Source organism: Labrus mixtus, chromosome 14 (genome assembly GCF_963584025.1).
Source record: "Labrus mixtus chromosome 14, fLabMix1.1, whole genome shotgun sequence".
In the NCBI taxonomy this organism is placed as follows: domain Eukaryota; kingdom Metazoa; phylum Chordata; class Actinopteri; order Labriformes; family Labridae; genus Labrus; species Labrus mixtus.
Genome location: NC_083625.1, coordinates 9472904 through 9499457, shown reverse-complemented (window position 1 = coordinate 9499457; position 26554 = coordinate 9472904). Strand labels below are relative to the sequence as shown.

The 26554-nt window shown below is 41.7% G+C and overlaps 1 protein-coding gene across 2 annotated transcripts in view; it reads right to left on the bottom strand.

Annotated features, from left to right (window-relative positions):
* mtus2a (microtubule associated tumor suppressor candidate 2a) overlaps positions 1–26028 on the bottom strand; it is a 45801-nt gene extending 19773 nt beyond the window's left edge. Inside the window, exons 1-4 of one of the 2 annotated variants that reach the window (XM_061054928.1) lie at positions 25833–26028; positions 12215–14499; positions 10366–10624; positions 6962–7207 (exon numbers count right to left, since the gene is read on the bottom strand). In XM_061054928.1, the coding sequence (XP_060910911.1) occupies positions 6962–7207; positions 10366–10624; positions 12215–14254 (2545 nt within the window). In that variant the 5' untranslated portion in view covers positions 14255–14499; positions 25833–26028. The remainder of the gene's footprint in view (positions 1–6961; positions 7208–10365; positions 10625–12214; positions 14500–25832) is intronic. The other variant, XM_061054929.1, reaches the window with a different exon arrangement.
* Positions 26029–26554: the final 526 nt, after the last annotated feature.

Below are 26554 nucleotides of genomic sequence, written 5' to 3'. Positions count from 1 at the left end.
ATGTGGCAGACTCAGTCATTAGAGACCAGATATTGTGAGTTTTGATCAGTTGACTGTTCGTTTTCAAATAAATTCCAAACTGCTATTTTACTCATGAAAATCAGTCCCAGACAGTTTCAACTTCCTGGTAACAAAATCTCTGAAAATGCAAAGTAAACGAGTGCCTCTGCAGTGTGTGAAAGTCAAGGTTAAAGCTGCATACATAAAGCACACAGTAATGACCGTGCAGAGACAATACTATGGGCTGTTCACCGCGAGATAGATTAGATGATAACAGTGGAGCTGACAGCAGCATCCACAAGCCTCCTGTCCCCTGTCAGGACCAGGATGTCAGGAATTGAAAGGTTCAGTCCAAACAGAAGGATGCTGAACCACATATTTCTCCTCATACGGTCAATAAAAGAGCAACTCCCCTCCATCATAGAGCTGAATTACTTGAATTGGTTAAATGGCATTATATGAAATTAGAATAGACTTCACTGGCTGAGATGTTATTTTAGGACTCATTGTCTAGTCTCAATAGCATGTCTGGAGATATAGATTTTCTCCGGCTGAAGATGGTGCTGCCCTGAATCTGCTGAGCACAATAGTGAAGGATCCCTAACAAGGAAAGGCTCAGGGCAAGAACACAAGTTTCAAAAGGATTAAGCCAGATCAGGAATGAATGAGAAATGAACAAATTAGCAGAAGTTCTAGGATTGAATAGATTGGAAGCAGAGGGACTTATGGATGACGCTGACCGTCTTTGAACCAGACGGTCAGGGTTCAAACCCCATCAAGAGTCAGAAACATTAGTGCTGATGTGTCCTTGAACGACACACTGGGATCAAATTTACATTAGGTAGGCTGCAGAAAAACTTAGCTTACTGCTGTACTTTCCATTTAGTATAGGCGCACTCACACTATGCAATTTGTAACGTGCCCAAGCACGCTTCAGCCCCAAAGTCTAGTTCGTTTGACTAGTGTGGATGCTCAGTTATGAGCTGCACAACGGTTTTCAGGTTATGGAATAATTGTGCATGACCAACAAGGCTTTTGGCATAACAGTAAGCAGCAAATATTTTACAAGAAGGGGCAAAGCCAACAAAACTTATTTTTTTAAAGATTGCAGTTTGTCACAGTTTACTAAGATAGCTAAATATATAACAATAACCATACCCCAGCAACACAACTCATTGAATATATTTTCCACTTCCCAATATAAGCGAGCAGAATCCTCATTTAGCATCATATTGTCCTTTCACTCATTTCTACCAAGAAAATAAAAGCACAGAAGTCATGTGAGTTTTCAAAGAGACAGCGACACTTAAAAAAAAAAAAAGTCAGATTAAGTGAAAAGTGAATTAAAACTGTAAGACTTAATATGACAAGCTTAATGTAGAGTTGTCTGGATTGAGAGTGTTAGGAAGAAGACTGGGTGTTACATGCTGTGGAATAAAAAGGAATTTATTTGCAAAGTAGACAGGGGATGAGAATTGCTCAGTAGGAGAGAGATGATTGACAGTGACGCTGTCATGCAAATAAATGCAGCGAAATTGGAGGATTTATGCTCTTTATACAGCATAATGAAGACTGAAAGGTTCTGATTATTGAGTGAGACATAGTGCTTAGTAATTCACTTTTACTTATACTAACATAGAGACAATTTAACACCTATGGGCACATATGACCAGTCTCTTTTATATTTGTGGGAGTTGAAGTGTAAATCTTAATATTTATCACATTTTTTTATGCTGTTTATACATTTCTGATGCTTTGGTCAGCCTGAACCATCATTTAAGCTCATAAACCGTTAACAGTGAGCTTGGATACAAACATGTGGAGTTCATCAGTTAATGAACGAGACCATTGAGCCCGTCCTCACTGTCACAGCTCTGCAGCTTCTGTAAGCCTCTGCCATGTTAGTTTTTCTCCCCTCAGCCGCAGAATGGCAGCCATATCTAATTGGCCCATCTAATTTGCTGCTTTGCAAGCGTGCGTTTGAGTGTGTGTGTATATAGGTGTGTGTGTATGTCTGTGTGCGCACCATAGAAACCATCTGTTCACAGTGAGCTAGCATGAGTCACAGACCAGATCTGAGCCATGGCATCTGGGGTATGGCATCCACTCTGTCCTCCCTGCGCCAATCCCTCATCGCTCCTCTCTTTCCCCTCTTTTTATCTTTTACATCCTCCCTTCCTCTTTCCCCGCTGCTCATTTCGTCTCATTGAATTTTGCCTTTATCACTGCATCTCCCTTCAGCTCTCCATCGCCCCGTCAGGTGTCAGCGTCTTTTTCCATTCGTTCAATTTGATTCCCAACTTTATTTCATTATCACTCGATGGGAAGGCGGATTGAGGCGATAATGCTCTAATAATACGAAGTTTGTTTAAGCAATTGAGTTTCTGTCGTGGAAGTCGGCGTGGCTCAAAGCTACAGGCTTCATCAGCCTTTTCTTTTTCAAATCCTTCTTGCAGCTATGTAATGGAGTCTGTCAATCACAGTGGAATTAACAAAGCAGCCCCCAAGGTTTCTTGCATGCACACATGCCCTCTCTAATGGTTATGCATGCACTTACGCGCACACACACACATTCCTGTAAAACCTTCGGGGATATCAGCGATCAGGCTAAAAGGAGGATTGGGTTAATGGACAATCAATGTTGTATAGAGCACACCAAAGCCCCAAAGGTTCTATGTGCAAACACAAAAATACTTGTATGCTTACTTTTATGCAAACAGGCAATTCTAATCAATTAAGGCGTATCTCAATGTCACCTTGGCTACCTTAATGTAAGAGTGTTGTACACGTTTCCATTTTTGGTCTTCAGGATCCATGATTTGCTCCCTTACAAAATATCTGGAGGGTTTTTGAAGGCTGATGGTTTTCTATCACAGGGAACATAAATCACAATTTTAAATGGAGAGTACACCAAACAAAAATGTCTTACATACTTTATTTTACTTATTAGCACATTTCTCAAACGTCTGCCTCCGTCCCATACAGTGCAGTAAACACAACAAGCTGTCATCAGATTTTAATGGAGCTACTTTCATACCAGAGAAATAGTCCCTCAAAAAAAAAAGCCCTGGTATGACTGTCTATTCAGTGGATTAACCCAAGAAACTGGGACATGGTTTCTGGGAGGAGATTGTGCTGTTGAATTTTTTAAAAACATTTTTTCAGTGCTGTGAGCGCACCACAAATAGAATTTTATTCATCACCGTGTTATTGGAATGCAGGCAGAAATCTCAGATACTGACTTCTCAAAAAATGGAAAATAAAACCATGACTAAGTGGGTTTCTTACAAGGCAAATGTGAAAAAGCATGTTTTGTGCGTGTCATTTTGGTGAGCTAACCCCACATTGTGATCATGAACTAATGCCTGTTCTTATAATTGCATGTCCTCCCACCAAGTATTCCTTTTCCTTTGCCTCTCATTTCTCTCCTCCACAGACACACAATTGCACATGCACACATACTCCTGCATCTGCACAGCAGCCATTGATCAGAGCAGGTTAGCGAGCTATGACAGTGGGGAGTATAAACTCCTGGGATACTTCCACTAACCCACTTTACTTGAGCGCAGCAATCCTTTCCTCCCCATCGCTCTACTCCTTAATGATTTCTCCTATCCGTATCATCCAGAGGAGCCCTCATGGAGTCTGCACTGCTTGCTGATCAATGACGAAAACGAGTAACTCAGCCCGGTTTTTCTTGTCTCTATTTCAGGAGGATGCTCTGCAGTTTGCAGTGGCTGCCCCAATATCTTTGACTGGAAGGTGTGTCTATACCACCCCCCAATCTGTCTCCTCTTTGATCTGTGTTTCAGTGATGCAGAAGGAGCAAAGGTCATAAGGTAACTCAAATAATCACGATGTGTACATCTTTCATACACCCTCACACACACATAAACATGGACTCAACAGAGACACTCCCACAGGAATGAGAAAACGCAGACCGTTTATCACGCTCATGACTGCTGTTTAACTTTTCAGACCCCATCAGTATCTTGCTGCAAATCACAACGTTCAACAACAGATTGGTTTGTTCAGTCACTCAAAAACACCCAATATTTTTACGTTCTGCCTCAGGCTAGATTATGATCTCAAAATGCAATTATTTTTTGGGATTAAACTGATGCTGTCTGGAATTCAAATCAGGGAATGGAGCTTCGCTTGAAAGAAAATGTCATCCCTGATTTTACTGCTCATCTTCAATGCCTCTAGGACAGACAACAACCCGTAATTGTATAGCCTCTAATTTGTAATCATTGAGTTCAGGGCTGTGACTAATTCTGTCTTTGTCCCGTTTCAAACCGTGTTGTTTTTGAGAAACATAATCTGTAAATGCAAATGTATGATGGCCTAACCCAGGTCAAGAAAATACAAGACGGAATTCTTTAAAAAAAAAAGTTTGGAAGAAACTTTGAGACTTGTAAGTGTTCCCAATGTAAAAAGGTAAAAAAAAATAAAAATCAGACAATCCTCTGGTTAAAGCTCAACCACCAGGAGAGACAGATTGGGATCGTCAGTCAAGCCCACTTCAGTCTGGAAGGTTCAAATAAAGTGGAGGGTTCAAATGCCTCTCAGACAAAGGTCACAGGCACCACACAGAGTCAAAAGTGAAAGTAAAATGTTCCTGCTCTGCCCTCCTGCCTCTTACACACATATATACAGTCACTCAGACAGAGAAATGAACATCAAAGGCCCTTAATCTTCAGCCTCTCATGTCTATCATCCTTGATTCCATTTTGGTCTCCCCGTGAGCTGAGAAGCAGCAGGAAGAGAAACATTCTGCTGCAGGCGCTACTTTAAAAACTTCTTCTGCCAGGTGTTTCTGTGCTGTGGGAGTGAGTCAGAGTGTGTGTTTACAGCGGTGTATTTTTAAAGCAGTCAAAAATGCCTATAGAGGTATAAAGTTTATAGATTCATGGAATAAAACTGCACATTAATATTGGCATCTGCTTAAATCCCTAATATGCTAACAAGCAAGAGTTTAGGGCATGGTATTAAGTACATATATATCTTAGTGGATGCAGTTACAGTCAGTAATGACTAAGCTGAGGTCTTTAACTGGAGCAGGAGAGATGTTCCTCTTGCTTGAATCTCATTTTATGGTTTAATGATATTGATATTTGCGCTGTACTTCATAAATGAAGCTATTAGCCGTACAACAAGGGGAGGGGTAAATTCAATACTGTCAGTTATTTTGAGTTTGTCTGCAGCCACAATCTGTTCATAAAGATGCATGCATATGCTTGTGTTTTTACATTTTAACTTGGCAAATGTACTTCCCATACTACACACTTTGAGTGGTTGATTGCTTTATTGTCACTAAATTAAAGGTTAACAGATATGTTTGGTCACAAAGGAGTGAGAAAGCCCATCGTGGTTTCTACCAGTTGACACCCTAACATGGCCTGATCATCACAACAAAACCCCAAACATTCAGTTTAGTATCACTAAAGTCAAAGACATAAAAAAAAAAAAAAAATCTTGTTTTCTAACAGTCATTAAAGCAAATATCAAAAATTTGTAACACACTCACATTTTTACACACTTCGCTAATACACACAAAGCAAATTAGGGCACCATTCATGATTAAATGAAAGCCTTTTTCATAACATCTTAATTGAAACACGATTGAAACGAAATGTAAAATATATGTCTGTCTAGGCCTTTAAAAAACAGGCATGACAAGCTTTCTTTCAAGCAAAAAGATTAATGCCACTTTTCTTAAAAGAACACACTGGAGACCCTCAGGGGAGTCCTCTTTTCCTCTTCAAAAGAAGCTTAAAAAGGTGCCTCCCCGCATTACCACACACTTTGAATTCAATTTCCGGCAATGAGAGAGAGAGAGAGAGAGAGAAGAGAGGGATGGAAACAGTCCAAGTCCAAAAAGAGGGGGACGAGAGAAAGGAGCGATGACATAACAGGGGGCCTGATGTGCGTGAGAGCAGGGGGGGTGCTTACGTCAACTGTAACTGGGAGAAGAAGAACCACCAGCGTTCTCTATGTAGGTCACATTAAAAACACATGCAGTTACCACCAATTCAGCCAACTAACAGACCAGCCTGCCAAGCAGCATTAAAATTAGACTGTTATGTCCAACTCCATTTCTCTATGAGTGTCAAAATTAAAGTCTGTCAACACTTTCTTGTTATCTCTGCTAATGCTGACTGAATGTGCAGCACAGACCTAGTTTAGAGCCTATTAAATTACTGATGAGTCTGGGGAGGGACATCCTGTGCTGTGTTTGTTTTACATACATTCAAGACGGAAGAATGTTACAGGCTATCAAACAGGGAGACTTTCTAATTTTCAAAAGTCCCGACTAACACTTACTCAGTTTAATCTCACAGCTTAGCAACATTTCACCTCCCTTTAATCATTTTGCAGGTACATACTGTATTTAGCAGTCAGTAACAGTGTCACAACATTCTGACCTCTAACCTTTAGAATACGATCAGAATAAGCTTTTATTAGTGCCTCTTTTCGATTCTATCATGCATTCTCAGAAATTATGGAACAAACGGTTAAACTAATACCCAAATAATAACAATAGTATCATTGCATTGCCATTTTTTATGGCTAGAAACACACCATTGTATTGTGGCCTTATGTGTTTTCAGAAAATATGCTGTGCAAGTCTGCTTTTTAGTTGTTTTTGACCTGCACCTTGCACGAGTTCGAGACTAACAGAGTGCAGAATAAATTATAGAGCAAGGTGGAGCTCAGGAAGATGGAGCAAACTGTAACATAATGAATGTGGGAGGGTTCTGTTTATGCAAACTGTATTCATGAGGGGGATTCATAGAAGGAGGCAATAAAGACCGTGTGATGATGATGATGATAATAGTGCACTCATGATGTGGTGATAAATGAGATGTGTGTGTGAAAGTTCTGGTGAGCTACACATACTGATGCTGGAAAAATGAAATGGCAATGATGTCAACAGATCTGTGACGTTGGGACTTACGGTGAGCTGTCCTGCAGGGGTCGCTCTGTGTGCTGTCGGCCGAGTGAGCGGAGGTGGCAGAGGACACGCTGGAGCTCCTAACGAAGCCAAAAGCTGCCAAGCGTCCGGCGGGGTGGCGGCTGGAGCTGAAGCCCGGGGGTCGCAGACCTGACTGGCTCGTTTTAGTAAGCATAGACCTGGAGGTGGAAGGGTGTGGCTGAGCTGCTGCTGTGGCTGGAACAGGAGCATCGTGGGTAAAAACATCATCTGTTGGGAAATACAAAGAAAAAAGGATGTTGTTTAATATTTATCAGATTCGTGTACAGCGCTGCATGTACTGTGAGTGTTTGCGTAACTACTGTAAACTCATTAACCCCATCATACCAACAAAATGCAGAGAAATCAGCACGATGTGATGAATCATTCATCATCCTGTGTTGACTAAGCTCTCAGTGGGCACCAGGAAGTTTTCGGTGTTATGACTCCGACTGCTACGGCAAGCAAATATAATAACTGTACACACAACAAGCTGCTAACAGCTGCTTTGGCTCTGGCCTTGTTTCACGGTGGGCATGCAGCCAGCACTTCAACGTCAACACAGTTAGGACGTTCACTGTGACACCAATAACTCAGGACATACAGTAGATGATAAATCTTCCCAACGGTTACACTGTGTTAGCTTGTTTTTGAAGTTAATAATGCGAAAGGTAATTCCTCATTATTCTATGCATTAAAGTGATTTGCAGCTATGGCTCTGTTATCCAGTTTTCTGGACATTAAATGAGAAAATAAGGGTTTAATGAAATGTAGACGCACAACAAGGAATTCAAGAAAAGAGAAGCAAAGAGAAAGAAAAGGCAGGGAATCAAAGCTAGAAAAGAGGGGATAAAAAAGTAATCATAGCCCCATAGAGGCGGCTATTGTCGGCGAGCAATGGGTCGAAATCCCCCTCTCCGTAATCTATGGTTTTTCCAACAGCAAAAAAACAGATGAACTGTGAAGGCATGAACAACGAAAGCTGCACACACACACACACATTCACACAGTGTGCAAAATCCCCAGGACCCCAGACCCATCTTGTCTACCCCTGCCTGCAGTAAAAGGTTTAGATCCTGGGCAGAAGAAGAGCATTAGCCCCTGCTGGCTGCAGAGATAAGGTAGGCAGTCCTCCTTTTCTCTCTATTTAGCACAGCTGTGTTTCGGTGCATGCTACAGGGTAAGCACCACACCAACACAAAAGAAATACAAAACTCTGAGAAGGAGAACAAGAGCTCTGCTGCTGGAGCAAAACAAAGAGGGAGAAGAGTCTCCTGTGTAAGTCCCCACCAGGTACAACTCAGCTGTTCACACTTATTACCTCTTTCCTCCCTCCCCAACAATATCTGCCTTTGCGCCATGCGGTCGGTTTATTCGATTGGAGCTCGCCTCTCTTGAGTGAGGAGGTCAGGAGAACTCAGGATCATTAAAGATAAATGTCCTCGTTTCCATCCTGCCCCCAACCCTTTTCCAATCGCTTCCTCTGAGAGACCCGGAAGAGAAGTGAGCCTGACAAACATCCACTTTAGCCTAGATATCACGGACCTCTGCCCATGTTAAATGAAAACACAAAATGAATAAAAGGGAGATGGAATTATTCATATGGCTTTGACTGTCCTTTCTATTTATGTTTCACTCTCTGTTATTTTAGCCTTGAAGTAACTTTTTTAGAAGTCTAATTCTTTTGTGTTCCTCATTTATCACTTCCCTATTTTACAAATTGCACCTGCAAAGCAAAATGCCCTCTGTATAATAAAGTGGCACTCGAAAAAGACCTAAATAGGAAAGCGTGACTTTGAAAATGCATCATACACCATTGAACCATGGATATTTTTTTGGTCATACACTTACCGTAGTTTCCCTTCAGCTATTGGAAATATTAGAATAAAACCACTTAACTTTGCCTGCAGGTCTAAAACACTGCATTCAGTTTCCTAACAACCCTTGCAAAACCTAACAACTTAAACATCCACAGGCTTTCATCCATAGGCTTTCATCCGAAGACCAGGCATCCTGACTGGAAATTAATTATGTAAACTAGGCTGAGAAAAGTCAATGGGACAGGCGACTCAGATGAGCGCTGTAATGACCAGCCGATTTTAATTGCAGCCCAAGGTGAGCTGCAACAGCCTGCATGGATTTCCTCCACAAAGCATTAAATTGCAGGTTATTAAATGTGATACTGGAGTGTGTTGCAATCTCTGCAGAACTAGAACAAGATGAGAGCCTCAATATGCAGAAGTTTCAGTGCTTTATCAAACGTCCTGTACTGTAGGTGGATGAACCTCATTATCATGGTAACACAGATATTCAAACCTACACAGTAATTATGTGAGTAGTTAGAGTTCTGCTCTACAATACTAAGCAGTATAATTACTGTGATATGTGTACACAAGATAGAGATTTCCCTCCACAAAAGCTTTTACAATTAACGGTGATGAAAAAGAGGAAATAAAGTGCTTATTGGCACATTACAAAGGGTTACGGCTCAGATTCCCCCAGGAGAGAGATAAAAAAAATAACCTCACAAAAAAACAAAAACACTTAATTATGAAACTTATACACACAAGAGCAGACACCTGTACACTATGCTGACTAATGCTGTATATGCAGTTTATTCAGAATTTTAACTTGTGTTTATCCATGCAGTATGAAGGGCAGCAGGCAGGAGGGATGATTCCAGCAGGAAGATACTGACATAACTTAAACGTTAATTGCTTTTCACTTCAAAGCTTGTAATACCCTGGAGGCCCATGCAGCACTGAGACAACATACATATGTATTAATAGGGATTATGATAAAGAAGCTTGGCACATCGTAACACTATGCTGATCAATTCTGTACGTGCGGTTTTTGGGTTATGTGTGAGAGGGCAGATCAAATAGGCATGGATGTGATAAATGGCATGGCTTTCCAGCTGTGTGCTTGGTGATGAGAAAATTTCATACATTAATGTTCCTGTGAGAGTCGAGCTGTAATGTAAGTCTGACTTCAGCAGTCAGAGATGGTATCTGAATCATCTGAATAATAAATTCGCTGTACGTGGGGAGAAAGAATTAGCAAGCTTTTATTTATTTATTTTGTTTTGTAGATGGCAGCCTTCTGGCACAGAAAACGTCCCTTCAGAGTTTTTCTTAAAAACCCTCCAATCAGCGTGCAAAATCTCAGGATATTCATTTTAATGAGCTGCCTTCATCTCATGCCAATTTGAAGAAGAGGCAGTCCCACCACAGCACAAGAGGAGAAACATAAGGTAGCTCTCCAGTGTTTCAAGTTTTGGGTTGCCGAAAAGAAATCTGACATGTAGTTCACAAGATTCCATCTGCATCTTTTTCTGTGAGGAAATGAAAACCTGCTCAAAAGAAAAATGCGAGGAGATGTTTTCATACCTGTGTTATCTTGGCTTTTCTGACTCTGCGCTGGGCTGACAGGCTGGATAGGCTGGCTGATGACAAGGCTTGATTTCTGACCTTGACCTAGTCCTCTGCCCTTGGCTGACCCTGTAGCCGTCCTGTTGACGGCTCCGAGACCCAGACGCAGACCCCGGCCAGTGCGCAAGAGACTGCCGCTTCCTCCGGCATGAGTCGCTGTTCGAGCCTGCAGTGCATCCTCAGCAGTGCTGCCTTTTAAACTGGAAGATCTGCCCATCTAGACATTTAAACATTTAAATGAATTTAAAAACACAATCAGCTTGATGTCTTTTGAATTTTAGAGTTGTGTGCAGTCCTACTCATAAGTGTTCATTATAACACTGTACTTATTTCTTGATTTTGTCCTTCTGTAAGTATATAATGTACCCTTGGAAACTGAAATGAAATAGTAGGTATTTCATGTGTGGGTTAAAAGTAAATGGGAGTTAGAGAAGATTTGAAGATTTGAACTACATGCATGTTAGCTACTGTATATGAGGTTTTATAATCATGCAAGACTTCAACAAAAATCTTTATCACTTTTCAGATATATGTATGTGTTAGTTTTAACTGTAAAACACTTTGATTCGCAATTTAAACACTCGCGTTTTTAGATTTTCTTCTTGCATTCAATGTTGTGCTAATTGCAACAGCTGATAACTGATTTAAATAATGGTTACATGAATGTAGTGTGTACACATATCAGATTAAAAGTGGAAAAACAGTCTGATGAAACATGGAACACATCAAATCTGACATTGTAGCACTAAAAGAAAATTAACATTGACCGGAAGCGAACCAAGAAATAGATAAAGGAACTATCAACACCATAAATCAAGAGCAAGATTTGTCCCTCTAACAAAATGCTAACGCGCATGTTGTAACATATAGAGCAGAGAGAATCCTTAAGTCCCTGTGGGCTTTCTACTTCAAATGCATTAACTATTTATTCCCATATGCTGGTCTTTGACGCTGCATGAATATGAATACTCAATGAAGCTATTTAATCAGAATCAATAAGGGATGATTTTAAAGCGTTAACGAGCAGCTCGTTTGGGAGTGGGAATAATATGCAGCAGATCTTTGATCAATTATACATTGTTTGCTGTAAAATTGCAACTATAGGCAGCAGCCATCAAAGCTGATATGCAGCGTCAGTGACTGTAACAGAAGATGTTTTTCTCATTTTGTATCATTAACTGTATATATGACCTTGCTACTTTCTTTGTGAATGTGCTGTGATTCACATATGAGGAGTCTGGGGCTAATGAGGTAGCGTAATTCAACCGACGACAGGGTTGGTGGTTCGATTTCCAATTTGTCTTCTCCACATAGTCAAACTGTCCTTGGGTAAGACACTGAACCCTTAATTGCTAAAAGGTCAGGCCAGGACACTGCATGGTAGTGTGTGAGTGTATGTGTGAATGAATAGAAGCATGGCAAAAGCCTTGCAAAGCACTTTGAATGCAAGTTCTTTATAAATCTCATTTGGATTGTGTTAGAGCCCAGCTTCGTAGAAAATCCTTTGTGGACTTTGCACAAACCCAGCTAGGGTCAAGATTCTGATTGTAGTACGAGTAATGTCATCAAGTAGCATCTGAGATGTTCTCTCTTTAACCCAACTTTGTCCCTCTATTTGCTAGTTTAACTGGAAACGTTTTGGAAAAGAAGTCTTAAAGCATTAAAATCCAATCCATGTGGAAGCCCAGAAAAAATTGGCCATTTCATAATTAGGCTGTATTGCAAGACAATAGCTGATAGGTTTGGAAATGACAATAACTTTTAATCACAAACTTAAACTTAGAAAAAGACTGTACATAATACTGACCTCTGATGGTGCCCCATAGAAGTCTGCCTTGCTGCCCAATTTTGGAGGTGCTGTGTGGCTGTGAGTGTGTGCAGGTGGGACAGTGTGTGTATGTCCAGGGGCCCTGATGCTCCTGCTCAGCACACCTGATGGGAAGATGCTTGTCTGCATCTCTTGGCGGTACTTGTCATATAGCAGATTAGAGGCACTAAGAACGGGGGGTCCTCTGGTTTCTGCTTCAGGCTTGGAAGGGTCTCTTGTGGTGTCTTTGAAAGAAGTGGTTGTTTGGCCATGTGTGTATGCTGAAAGCCTGGATGGTAGGGAGGATACCTGATAAGGTCCATCAGCAGCTTGAGGCTTAAACTGAGGATTCTTTCGGACATAAGTGATGATTTTGGGCCGAACTCCTTTCGGTTTAAGTTTAGGTGATGGGGAGCTCTCTTTGGGGCTTGAGCTCTGCTGGTTGTTAAGAGGCGCTTTTGGGATTCCACTTGTGCTTATGTTAGTTTTGACTGGTGCTCTCATGCAACTGTTGCCATAGCCCTGAGCTGATGTTGTTACAGCAGGGCTGCATCCTGGGATGTGTCGAACGACTCCAGGGACATTCCTGGAAACGAGGTACATGGAGGATTGCCTGCGTGGTGAACCCTGGGGTGTCCTGAGAGGGGAGTGGGGAGGGGTAGATGACCTAGAATCAACCCCTGTCCTGTTTGGACTGGAGCAATTCCTTCTGTATGTAAGCTGAGTCTGGGGTCTCTTCTCAAGAGAGGAGGGATTGGCAGGACTTGAGTTCCGCCATGCAGTTGTAACTGGCTGTTTCTCTACAGGACGAGCCTCCCTCTGGACTGCGGGGTTTGGCTGTCTAGGCTGCAAGACTCCGGATGCGTAGTAGAGGGATGAGAAATCGGATGGTTCACGTAAAGAGGATTTTGTAAACTTTCTGTTAGATTCACAACTGTGTGAATCTAGAGAGGGTTTTGGGAAAAAAGATGGCCCTGTTTCAACCTGTTGGTCATTGGGCTCTGCTGATTTCTTTGCACTTCCTGTCTCTGTCTGACAGAGGGGTCTGACAAGCTGCTGCCGTCGTGGTGGCATGACCCTCTCCTCAAAGCCAGCTTTCCTTCTTTGGCCAAAGCCCACATCAGAAGAGGATTCATTTCTTTGCAGACTTTTCTCCTCATGTCTTCGATCCTGGCTGTAGAACTGAGGAATGCAAGGCTTCTCCTGAGGATGCAATGGAGGGGAGGTCTGGTTGGCATCTACAGGAGCTGCCCTTCTTCTTGTCTCGGCTGAGGTAGTGTTGTTTGTGTTGGGATAAAGGTTGCTCTTGGAGTTGCACATAGAGATGAAAGTATGGGCTTCTACGCTAGTGTCAAGCACACTTGATAGACTCCCGCTGAGGGCAACAGCTGAAAGACTTGAGACAAACACATTTGTCTCCGACTTGGACTCCTTCAGACCTCCCTTTTGTCTCTCTCTGTTTCCTACTCTTCCTGACCTGGTGTCTTTTCTCTCTATTGAGCCTGTCACACATGTGTCTAGCTCTTCGGTGCTGTGACAGGCAATCCTTTCCTGCACCTCTTTGCCCCTCTGTATTCTGCCCTCCACTTTGTTGCTGTCGTTGTCATTTCTCCTCGCTCCAATCGAGGCAGAGCTGGCAGTTGAGCTGGAGGATATTGACATGGGACCCTCATCTTTTCCGTCTCTCAAACTTCCGCCATCGTCTTCGTCCTCGTCCTGATCCCTGTTCCCCAAGAATGCATGTATCTCCTGACACTCCAAAACCTCAAATTCTCCCAGCTGAGGCTCCATACATTGCTGTTCAGAGCCCCAAATCACCAACTTGTCTGGGGAGTCAGTCTGAGAAACAAGAGGAGGTATTGAGCTTGTGCTGTACACTGTGTCCTCCATCAGTCTTCTTCCTTCTTGGTCACCCACTGAAGTTAATCGATTTGCATTATCATCCCCATCAGGGAACTGGATTTGGGTTTTGTTGTTGCCAATCTTCTCTCCTCTTTCAACATTGACCCTTATGCCCTGAATACTAGTTGGGAAGCTCATTTTGAATCGGTTTAATCAAAGGGCTCAAAGACACCTGCAGGGTTCTGAGGCCATGTATAGACCTACAAATGTTTCCTCTCTCCACCTCTTTCCTCTTCAGGTTCTGTGTTACTATGGCCCTTCAGCTGATTATTCCAAGGACGAAATGTCATCTCATAAAATCGTTTTCACTTCAGCTCCCCACTTATGTTACATTAACAAGGATGACTTTGATGGTTCTTCAGAGAGCTGGAGGTCTGTTCAATCTGAAATAAAAGAAAGTAAAGGAGACTGTTAGAAAGTGTGCCTCAACTAAAGCCACTTTTGTAAAAACCCATTCCCTTTTTTTCTGTTTTCCCTACAGAGCCATTTAAAGTGATTCATATTTAGTCTGGTCTCTGTCACAGCTATTTAAATCAGCTGTGAATAGTCAGCAACTCCATTCTTTTTGTTACTTAGTACCAATGGATGGCCACTCAAAACTGAACAGAATTTGACAACCTATTGAGATAAAAAAAAACAACTGGAGGAATATTAAGGTAGTGATCATTTGTGCTAGGGTTGTCACAATGCCAGAATTTAACACTTGGATATGGTTCTATTAAAAATTAAACAATATCAATATCTGTTTGGATACCCAAGCAACAGGCTAGTAGCCCTAGGCTCCCAATACATTTCTTGTTTTAAATCACAAAATAATTGCCAGCAAACCCCTTCACATTGTCTTGCAAGACTGTTTTGGGCTGGGCATATTGTTTATGCATGACACAATTTTAACGTCAAATCAATCAATCATATGACTGAATATTGGTAGTTAACAAAAGTTTTTTTTTTTGTGCTTTGCAACAGCGTCTTTAAAATGATGGGCAATGTGTTTTCTTTGCATTACATTCATTTGAATGGTCGGTGGCTTGGTGACCTCAAGAAATACTAATGTGCATATTTGAATTCAAAAGGGTAGTAAAGCATTTATAATAGGAAAGCAATTATGAAATGATGATGGATGTTCAGGTCTATAAGAAAGGAGATAAGCCAAGAGAGAACTGAAGTAGAGCAGAGGCTACAGTCTGCTTGTGTATAAGTGGAGGAGTCACCCCCGGGATGTCTGATGAAGACAGACGAGAAGGAAGAGATGGAAGGATGCAAAGTGTTTTGTAATGAGCATTTTTTTCTCAAGAGACATTGGGAAATATAAGGCGAGATGAGGATAAGGGGAAACATCTGCAATATAAGTATGTTCAATGTTGGCTTTATAGGAGAAACAACACAAGCAAACAGTGTCTTAACTCAAGAAATTATCAAAATACAACCAATGTTGAGGGTGTAATATGCTCATGTGCAGACATGTTCCAAACATGAAAACTGTAAATTATGTATTTGTGTCGTGTTAGGCTTGGAGTATAAACACCAGATCTGGAGGGATAAATCCATACTGTAGGTCTTATCACTACAGGAGGGTTAACACTCTTCTCTCAACATGTCCTCTCCAGCATGCCATATGGCTGATTGAGCCAATGCCACAGTTCGATCACGCACAGCAACCTCAAATCCTGCTACATTCGAAAGTAGCATCTTGCAGGATGAACAGACAGTTGAGATTAAAATTGTTGTCTCCCTCTGACCATTTTAAATGTAAATGACTGTATTTGGTGGCATGTAGTCAATAGATGAGCAGGTGGCAGGGAGGGGAATGTATTTCAGCACTTGTCACACAATGTCAGTGCAGGACAATTTTATCACAGCTGTATTTACAATTCTACAAAGCAGACGCTTTTATCCAAAGCGACGTACATCAGAGAGTAAGTGCAACACTAATCCATTCATACACCGCCACGAAGCAGCGGGAGCAATGCAGGGTTAAGCGTCTTGCCCAAGGACACATCGGACATGTTGCTCAGTTGGGGATCGAACCCTTGACATTCCGGTTGAGAGGTGACAACTCTACCAACTGAGCCACAGCCGCCCATTTAAAAAAAAACAAAAATGGCTTACAGTAACGAACTCAAGAAAAGTCGTCACTTTGACAACATGAAACGTCTGTTATGTTCGTGCTCTCAGGGGAAAGACTTCAAACTTTTCTTCTACTTCATTCCCTCCACAATATGAATACACTCGGTTTCATGTAACCTGCAAGTATAGTACCATTTGCTACATGTATAACTAAGCCTATTTCTGTCATACACAAAACTTTTTTTGATATTTCAAGCTTATTCTATCAGGTAACTGTAACATCCAGTCATCTGTGAAGGTGGTGAATGATTGATTTTAGACCTAGATTGTCATTATGTATTTAATGTCTCCCAACCATCACACTGAATATTTGAATGGTTTCCAAAGTTCAAATAACACTCCCACCATCTAATTATATGTGCAGCAGGGGAGTGTGTGTTCTCATTAGCAGGTGCCTTCTCCATGTGTCCTGTGGCACTGATATCAGTGAACTGAGTGAACCGCTTAGACTGCAGTTCTCATTGCCTGTGGCACAACTGATGCAGCTCCATGTGTGTGTAGAGCTTCATTTTGGACAAATGCACGAGGAGGGGAAACATTCAAGGATTTGATTTGTATTCCTGAAGACTGCCGTAAGAGTCAAATATTTCACATTTTTCTATGTGTAGTCTCTCAAAAAGTCTTGTTGCTGAAGATTTGGGAACTGAATACCAAAAAAAAAACATAAAACTGAAACTTTCATATTCAAATGACCAAACACTCATTTCCTATGTCATTTATATATATATACTAGATAGAAATGTCAAATATTAGTAAATAAACCCATATATTTGTAATTGTCTGTTTGAGATCAGAGATTGTTCAGAATCAGAGGAAAACATTCACTGTGGTAGACAAATAGACAAACAACATGTAGAATAATCCAAACACTGCCTTCCTCTGTGCACACAGCTAATATTTACCCCTAGCTGGTGCACACAATCAAATAATTAGCTAATTAGAAAGAACACATACAGACAGAATTCAAAGAGGCAGGGATGGGAGGGGGAGAAAGAGACACAGCGTTGCATTAGAGAGAGCGACCGAATTCTCCGAGAGGACATGGTGACAGATCGATTACGCCACTGATGTAGTGCTAGGGGGTTGTGCTGATGACAGCAGTCTTGGGATGCTGAGCGCTAAGCTTGGTCACAGTGGCTGAACCAGAATGTGCTGCACATCACCTCACAGTGTGGCATACAAAACTAATCTGAAAGAAACCCTGAACACGGTACGACGGAGAAGAAAAAGAACCTGCCTGACAGTGGAAAAAAAAAAGGCTCGTTGTGATGATAAAAGGCTTTCTAAATGAGGTGTTTCATGGTTTGCTTTGGGAGCCACACATTTGAGGAACGGCACCTTGACAAGTTTCCTTTGCTGTGGCACTCCCTTACGTTGATGACAAACCACTTAAAGTGTAGAGAACCACTAAAGTGGATGAAGCAGGGCTAGTGTTGGTGAGGGGCTGAATTGAAGTTTCCAATGACTGAAATATGAATTGTGCAATTACAAGACTAAGAAATGGTGAAACCATCTTTTTTTTTGGAGCAGGGTAAACACTGCAAATAGAAAATGGATCACACTTGGAAACTTTGAATTAGTTTATGGACAACAGTGTTGTGCGCAAAGTCAGCTATATATTGACACTATTTCCTTCAAAGTTATTAAAGCTCCTGTGTGGAACTTTCAGTTTGCGTTGGTTTTGGCGTCCCCTGTGGACGAGGAGGTACCTCCTATGTCTTTGCTGATTTTGTCCTGTACACGTGTAAGTAGTGTTTTCAAACTAAAGACCTCATCCTGCTTTCTATTAAAGGTCAAGATTATCACTCGTGAAGAATCTTTGCCTTGGGAAACATAAACAAAGGCTGTTATGGGGGCATGCATTCAATCACTTTGTCTGGCATTAAGTTACAGGCATTACTGAATATAGAAGGAACCAGTCTTGATGCTGATGTTCTTGTTGGCTTTTGTAGGTCATAAAATGGCATCAGCATTTGTTTTGCTCAGTTTCATAACCAGCAAAAAGCTTCTTACATGAGCTTTAAATAAATGAGATGAATCTACCTAATAAGGATTTAAAAGTGGAATTAAAATGGTTTTAAACGCTGGAACCATTTGTTCAGAGGCTATAGTCCTTGAAGCAGGCGGCCCAGGATTCGACCGCAAAACCTCAGCATTTAGCTGCATGTAATTCCCCACTCTCTCATCCTAGTTTCCTTATTCTATCCTCTGTACTCTACAATGAAGGTATAAAAAAAAAAAAAAGCCCCCAAAAATGTCAATATTGCACAAATTCTGACTACTTAATGGAAATCAAAGTAAATCAGGGAGGTCAAGCCAGTTATCATTCTTGCATATATGCATCTTAAGTTGATCTTAGTTGGAATATGTCATGAAGGTAGGCTTTGTTTCAACCACTAGTTGAGGTAACGACTCAGTCGGAACTCCTCTGGGAAAACAGCAGGGGGTAAAAAATTGAACAATCCTGCTTGGGTTGTCATGGTGATACCATATCCCTGGGAATTGGAGAATACACGTTCTGACCCCTGCGTGTGCCATCAGAGAAAAAGGTCACATAAAGAGAGACAGGCTGTTGTGAAGGTCAGCTTTACACTCACATCCCATGCATATCTAGTGTGCAATGCTTTCAACATGTGAATTCACACCCATGAACAAAGCCATGGATAAGCATGGAGCATCAGGAATGCGTAGTGCACACAGAATATACACAAAGCTAGAATATATATATATATATTATATAAGTGAATGCCAGTTATTTCCCCACCAGGTGTATGCTGCTCTTCTTGGAGCAATCATATCCATGTGAGTGGGTACATCGACACATGGCTGAAGTGATGAGAGCATGGGGGAAGGGGGAAGACACTATCTCAGCAGTGATCAAATTCAGTCAAGAGCCGCAGTTAGTGGGCTTCTAACCTATCTCGTGATGCATTCAACCACCAAGGGCTCTGACTCCTCTCCAAAGAGGGAAAATTACGAGCTGAAAACATGGAACGATGAGGGACTGACTAAAAATGAAGGAGAAAAATAAATCTAGAGAGGAGAAATGCCTGCTCATCCTCCTTTTTTTTTCTAAAACTGTGTGGGTGAAAGACTGAGACAGACATGCGGTGGGAGAGATGAGACATGCAGATGGATACAGACAGTAGGAGTATGGTTACAGGAGAGTTACAGCTTTCTGATGGCTGGTGGAAGGTAATAATGCGTCGTTTGAACCTCTATAGGACGAGCTATAGAGGCCCAGTTTCTGATGGAAGCCCAGGAGAGCAGAGTGAAGTAATTATTGAAATCCCTCACCATATATAATGCTAATTAGCACTTAATTGTTCCCATTGATGAAAGTCGTAACATAAATTTCCATTTTTAAATTCCTGCTCTGCAGGTAGTCAATCTCATGATAGCAGTAAGTGAAGAATATTAAAGTGTGTAAGTGGACTGTTTTTTCTCTCAGGGACTGTATGAACATTAAAAGTAGGTGAAGAGAAGGTGAGAGAAGGGTCATATTTTCCCCAAACTGTATAAGGTTGTCTGAATTCTCAAGGACAGGAGACACCTTACATTTTTACATTCTAATGCCAGGTTTCATCCTAAGTAAACTGCAGAAAATATATTTTTTTACTTGATCTGTAAGGCTGCATGGAAGAAACTAAAAAGTGATCTGAGATACAGTCAGAGATCTGCTGTCTATCAGGATCTTGCATCATTTCTTCACATTAATGTTCACTCCCTATCATAAATCAAACAAACTTTCAGACATAGAGACACCTACACTTACAAAAAAAAAACTCTATTCTATAATGTATGAGTATTTATTTGAAATAACTCACTTTTTCTTCCTCTCAGTGATTCTGTAAAACATGCCGGGAAGGAAGTTGGTTTGCGTTTTATACACATATTTACACAGTGACAACAAAATATTATATGTGCAGTACATTATATCCCACAAAGACACACACACACACACACACACACACACACACACACACACACACACACACCTGCACAGAAACACACATTGTATGCAAACCCTCTCTGAGTGTCTTTGTTGTCCATCCAGCAGCACATGTGGCTATTACAGCAGCCATTTGTCTTTGGCACTTTGCTTTATTCCCTCTCCTCCCCCACTGGAGAGCAGACAGGTTTTACAGCTCCCAGGTCCCAGGGGAACCCCAACGACACACACACACACACACACACACACACACACACACACACACACACACACACACACACACACACACGCATAAATTCCCCAGTGCCATCCCGTTTTCATCCATATATACGTACTTCTGCATAGATGTGAATTCCAGCACACTTGAAAAGAAGCTAAAGAGATGAGGGAACACAAATGGGCAGTGCTGAAATATGCCATAATTTATGACTCCTGAGTGTTAGCACATGACATAATTAGATTTAGTGCAGAATTCACATGAAATGCATTGTAGCACTTATCCTTTAGATTGAATTCACTTCTGTTAATACAGTACATGCCCTGCTTTTGCACGTAATTAATCTCTAGTGACAACATCCTTGCATGTCCTTGCACATGTTCCCGAGGCTGTTTTGTGTCAGAAATGTGTGTGTGTAAAGGTGTGAACTTGTGAAACCCTCTACAGACATGTGTATACATGTATGGCTTGTGTATATTCCAAAATAAACCTACACATAAGCGCAATCAACCTCTTGTTTATTTTTGCAAAAGTATCCCTCTCTTCTTGTATTTTGTATTCTATCCACACACATTATACAGCAGGATAAAGCTTAGCAAGAACGTCTATTCAGAAATAAGCTAAGCTTTAGTCATCCTTCTCTTCTCCTCCCATCTCAGCGCTGACAGAAATAGCACTGAAATAAGCTGAACACCATTTTCACAGGAGACACAAAAGACACCCGGTAGACAGAATTTCACAAGTGATGATTCACTAAACAGCGCCTCAGTGTGTATGTGTGAACCAAAAAAAAAAGAAAAAAAAAGAATGCACTGTGCACAGCAAAGGGATTACCACCATGGAGATGCAGGAATGTGAAATATCCAGAAATAGAATCATCCAGTTGCACTTTTATGTAAAGATGAAAAAACAAGATGATCAACAATCTCCCACTATACCTGACAGCATCACAACAACGCTTCTAACTGTATCCAATTAAGCTTCATTTCTGTGTTTCCCATCTCCTCAAAAAAGAAGTCTGTCCTTTCCTTTCATCCACCTTAATGATACAGAGTTAATAAGTGCAGGGCTAAGTGATCAATCCCATTTTCATCCTTAAAGACGGCACATCTGCAGGCTACATCTGCCCAAATAATCCCCTTCTGCCTCTCTCTCCTCCTTCAATCCCATAAACACACAGACGCCTTTTTGTACCCCAATGGGGGGGGGGGGGGGGGGGGGATTCTGTCTACATGGCAGTAGGGACTGTAACAGGATTTCTGCAGGATCACAGGTCAGAGTGGGTGGTCATACCTAACTGAATAAAGGGAATACAAAAATCGAATCATCCGCAATAAAAGCTGCATTATTTCCTTATTGTGAATGATTTCGCGACCTGCTATGGAAACACTGGGAAATCACAATATTTCCATAATCGGATTTATTTGGGAAAATGAAAAATGGAGGGAGGGGATTCACACATCCATCTATCAAGATGTCACACACATGGGTTGTCTCTTTTTTGTACTGCACAGCCGACAGTACACAAAGACAGGCAACTCATGTTGACAGAGAATGATCACTATGTAAACTAAAAGTGTCACTTTCAGAATAAAACATGAGCGTCCACTAGGCATGTAGGGTAACACTTCAGAGTGCCACCTACACAGTCTCATGAGGTGACTGTTGCTGCAGCAGGAGCAGAGACAAAGAGACAGCTTCTGAGGAAATGTGGCTTTCAAAAGGGTCGACCACAAAAAAAAAGCAACCACTGAGGAAATTTACCATCTCCTAATCGTGATATATTCGCCTAGCTTTCGGCAAAGTACTGGGAATTAGTCCCTGCGAAATCAGACAAAGTCCTGGTTTCCTGTCTGCTTTTGCCGTGCTGTGCAGCCTGTAAGGATTGATTGCCTTCGAGATGGATAATAGGAAGACAAATGTGCAGGAAATGAAAAGAGAAAATGACAACGGGAATAAGATAAATCGAGAACGTAAGACAAAGAGGGACTGGTTGGGAGATTAGTATGATTATGAAGAACAGATTGCTACAGCCTGCAGGAGAAAATGAGAAGGCGAAAGACGTGACACGTGTGTTTATTGACTCATTGAGGCTCAGTTAAAACACACACACACACCGACAATGATCCAGACTGGCGATAGCGGAGAGTGGAGAGGAGAAAAGAAAGGTTGTGTGGCCACGCTGGATGCTGGTTGCACCGCATTGTTATTTGCAAAGCCCCTCCACCCACCCGCCCACCTACCCACCCACCACCCTCGCTCCTGTCGCAGAGAGAAATGTTAACTCTTGCATGGCTGGCGGAGGGGGAAACTGTACGAGGGGACAAAGAGGAAAGGAGGAGAGAGAGGAGTTCACTTCAGATGCAAAGCAGAGGCAGACAAAGAATTCTCCGTGGGGCCGTAAGTTGGCACATGCTCACCCAAACACACACGCACAGACACACACAGACACAGAGACGCACACAGTCAGACATAAAGCGGGCAAGGTGAGAGAGTCCAGACAAAGAGAAGCTGAGTGCAACTTCAGCCAGGCTGAGTCACTTGTGTTTATTTTAGGAAAATATGATAATAGAAGGAAATGATGCTGCAGAGAGAAAGAGAGAGAGGAGGGGGTGGAGAGGAATGTTGGGGGGGGGGGGGGGGGGGGGTTCTAGTGCAATGTGTGAGAGTGTGTATGCATGTGTAATGTGCAAGTGGCAAACCCCAGAGGTGAGGGGGAGGGACTCCTGGCAGAGGATCAGTGAGAGGTGAGGAAAGAAAGAAGCAGGATGAGGGTTTTTTGGGGTGGTGATGATGTGCAGAAAAATTATGGTAATGGGTGGAATGGGCTTTTTTTTTTGCATAAAGGAAGGGGAGAGAGTGCAGGAGAGGGGCACAGACCTCCTTGAGGAAATGCTGCTCAGTTTAACACATTCTAGCAGATGTGTTTATTTTCGGGAACTTGGAAAAAAACTGAATAAGAGCAGAGATGTACGGTGTGGAGAACTGCCATAAAATATGAACGATGTGGCCTTTTTCAGCCAAGCACTCACAGTTCCGTCCTCATGAAAAGGACAACTGCTGCCTGCACTTGAGTTCATTCATAGACAAGATGCATTCATTTGCTTAATACTGGCTGCAGCATGCTGACTGATATGCTTTCAATGAACCAAGCCCACAAAATACATTAAAAAAAACTGTAAAGTCTGTGGAATCCCTCTTTAAATGACTGTTCAAATGGATGCACAAATGTTAAAAAAAAAAAAAAAAAAAGTCTTTTATGTTGGCTCCCCACAGGATAGGGAAGTGTGTGTGTGTTTATATGTGCATTTGTGTGTCATCAGTGGAGGCGTGCCTCTCTGTTCACCCTCTGATGTCCTGCCTGTGACTGCAGGGGAGGAGCTATACAACAAGCTCATTGCCACCTTCCAGACAAAGGCAAGCGTGAATTTGAGAATGTGCGCGTGTGCATTTGTGTTGACAGTTTTCAGTCACACCAAATTCACTCACGCAATTGAGTGCCACTAGCTAAATTACACCGTTTTAAATCCTTTCAGATCATAACACAGATGAGTGAGTCATTTTCTTTTTGTCCCTAAATAAACATGTTTAGTTATGTTTAAAAAAAATCTTCAAATAATAATTAAGAATCCATTGCATTTAAAGTAGTCGTGGACATTTAGCATACTTGTTTGTGCACAATAAAGAGAAAAAAAGAAGAAACACGAGTAAAATGTAGAAAAACAATCTTGTAAATACTAATCTACCACATGAAATTGACTTGCATTCTTTCCTCATCTTTCTCCTTCGCTTCACTTAGCTTCTGTCGTTTCCTCCTCCTCCTCCTCCTCCTCCGCCTCTCTTCTGTCCTATTAAATGACCTTGAAGGTCGCACCGGTGCGCTACACTCATGGGGTTTGTGACAAACTGTCTTACCTGCAGAAACAACACACACATACATAACTCCTGAGCCTGAGGACGTAAACACACAAAAACACACACATCTACACACACACACACACACACACAAGTGGTTTTCCTGGCAGAGGTCTGCTGAATTGATCGCTGTTCAGACTTTGCAGAGGTCAGATGTAATGAATCAATCACGCATGCATCAGCATCAGGAACAAGCCAAGGCCACGGGCTCTGCTGCCCTGCTTTGATACCGTGTCAGCCTGCACATCAGCATGACTGCGAGGGATTGGCAAGATTTAGCAAAATGGACTGCAAGATCCATAGTTGTGGGAAGTCTATAACAATGGGATCGATAATGACAATTCTAATAATCACAAAAAAAACAAAAAAAAAACACCCCATATCTCCCATTATCTACCCTCCATGTGGTTGAGCAATGAAGCCAAATGCTGAACAGTTGCAATGCTAAAAATCCAAGAAATAAGAACTACAAACAAGTGATACACGCTAACAAGGACATTAAAAACAGCACCCTGCACAGTCTCAAGGACAACCTGATCATCAGACACCACTCAGTCAGGACGAGAGACAGCTGAGCGTGAAAGACATGCCCCCAATCTGCTCACCTTTCACTATTCACTACTGTTTTCCCTCTACACCGGCCCATCTAGGTAACCCTAAGGTGAAGCTGAGGACATGCATGGGAGATTTGGAAAAGAGCATAGAAGTACTAAACATCTAATAAGGACTCCTTTGGATGTAAGTAAGAACATTTAGAGGGGGGAGGAAATAAGAGTTTGAGCAATTTGCAAACTGTAACCAGACATGTATATGTACAGTTTAGAAATAGTTTGGCTTTTTAACAGGAAAATAGTGAAAACATAATTTTGTACATAGCCTACACACTTTTCATCAAATATTGAGCACACAAAAATACTTCCCCAGAAATGTAAATGCACACTAATGCCCTGCATATTTTTTAAATAACAAAAAATAAATACAGATCCCTCCACCTCTCAGTACAGTGGATCATGGCAGGAGTCAAGTCTAAAGCCTGGATAATCTATATCTGATCATTAGCAACACCCACAGAGACCTGACCTGCTCCATTCATCACACCAACCAGCTCCTCACTGTCTGACCTCACTCTCTCTCTAGCTCTCTCTCTAACACCTCACTCTCTAGCTCTCTAGCTCTCTCTCTCTCTCTCCCTCTCTCTAACAACACCTCACTCTCTCCTCTAGCCTACTACTCCACTTAAAGCACGAGCCTGTTATATATCACAGTTTTGTTTTGCAGAAAGAGGCTCTGAAATAACCTAACATATCTTGTGAAATGGAATAAATAGACTGCAAAAAATAAAAAAATGATCAAGGGCACATTAAGCTGAGAATGCTAACGAACCGAACCAGAACCCAAGAGACCCAAATAAAACGACTACAATACGTGCGTCACTTTTTTAAAAACCCGATTCTGACGGCCGACACGTCGTTACATAAAACGTATTTTTCACACGAGCGTCTTACCTTCGGGTTTCTTCTGATGTTAATTCATTCAACAATGCTCGGAGTTGCAAAACGAAAAACACGCGCGTCTTTCCACTCTCTCGCTCGCTCTCTGGCAGATAGAAAGTGTGAGGAGAGAGGGATGTTGCGGACAGGAGGAGGAGGAGGAGGAGCGGTGCTGATGCTGCAGCACCTGGCATAGCATCTTTCTGTTCAGCCGCACGGGCCTCTCTCTCTCTCTCTCTCTCTCTCTCTCTGTCTCTCTCTCTCTCTCTCGCCTCTCGCTTAACACTCTCGCGCCCTCTGCTGGTTCATGTGGGAAATGTGATGGAAAGTCTGGCCATGCTATAAAATAAGTGGATAAATCAATAGATATATAGCAGACAGAAGAGTGTGGATTTTGTAAATCTTATTTTTATTTACAAAAGTGAAGCATTGAAACATATACAGACATGAAAAAAGGCACACAAAGGACAAGCAGGGATGACTACCACATGAATAACACACAGAACACCATACATTTTGTTTAATATTTCAACTTTCAATGTTATTTTTTCTGTGAGAAGAAAATGAAAAAATATTATCTATGATTTGCTATGAGCCCCTCAGTTTCCCTAATTGTGATAATACCCAACCCCCCCAGCAGATGGCGCCAAAGTAAAGACCTTTCACATTCAACCAATTGGTTTTCAATGTGAAATTAACACCCCGACACAAACATAAAATAAAAAGGGCAGAAACTG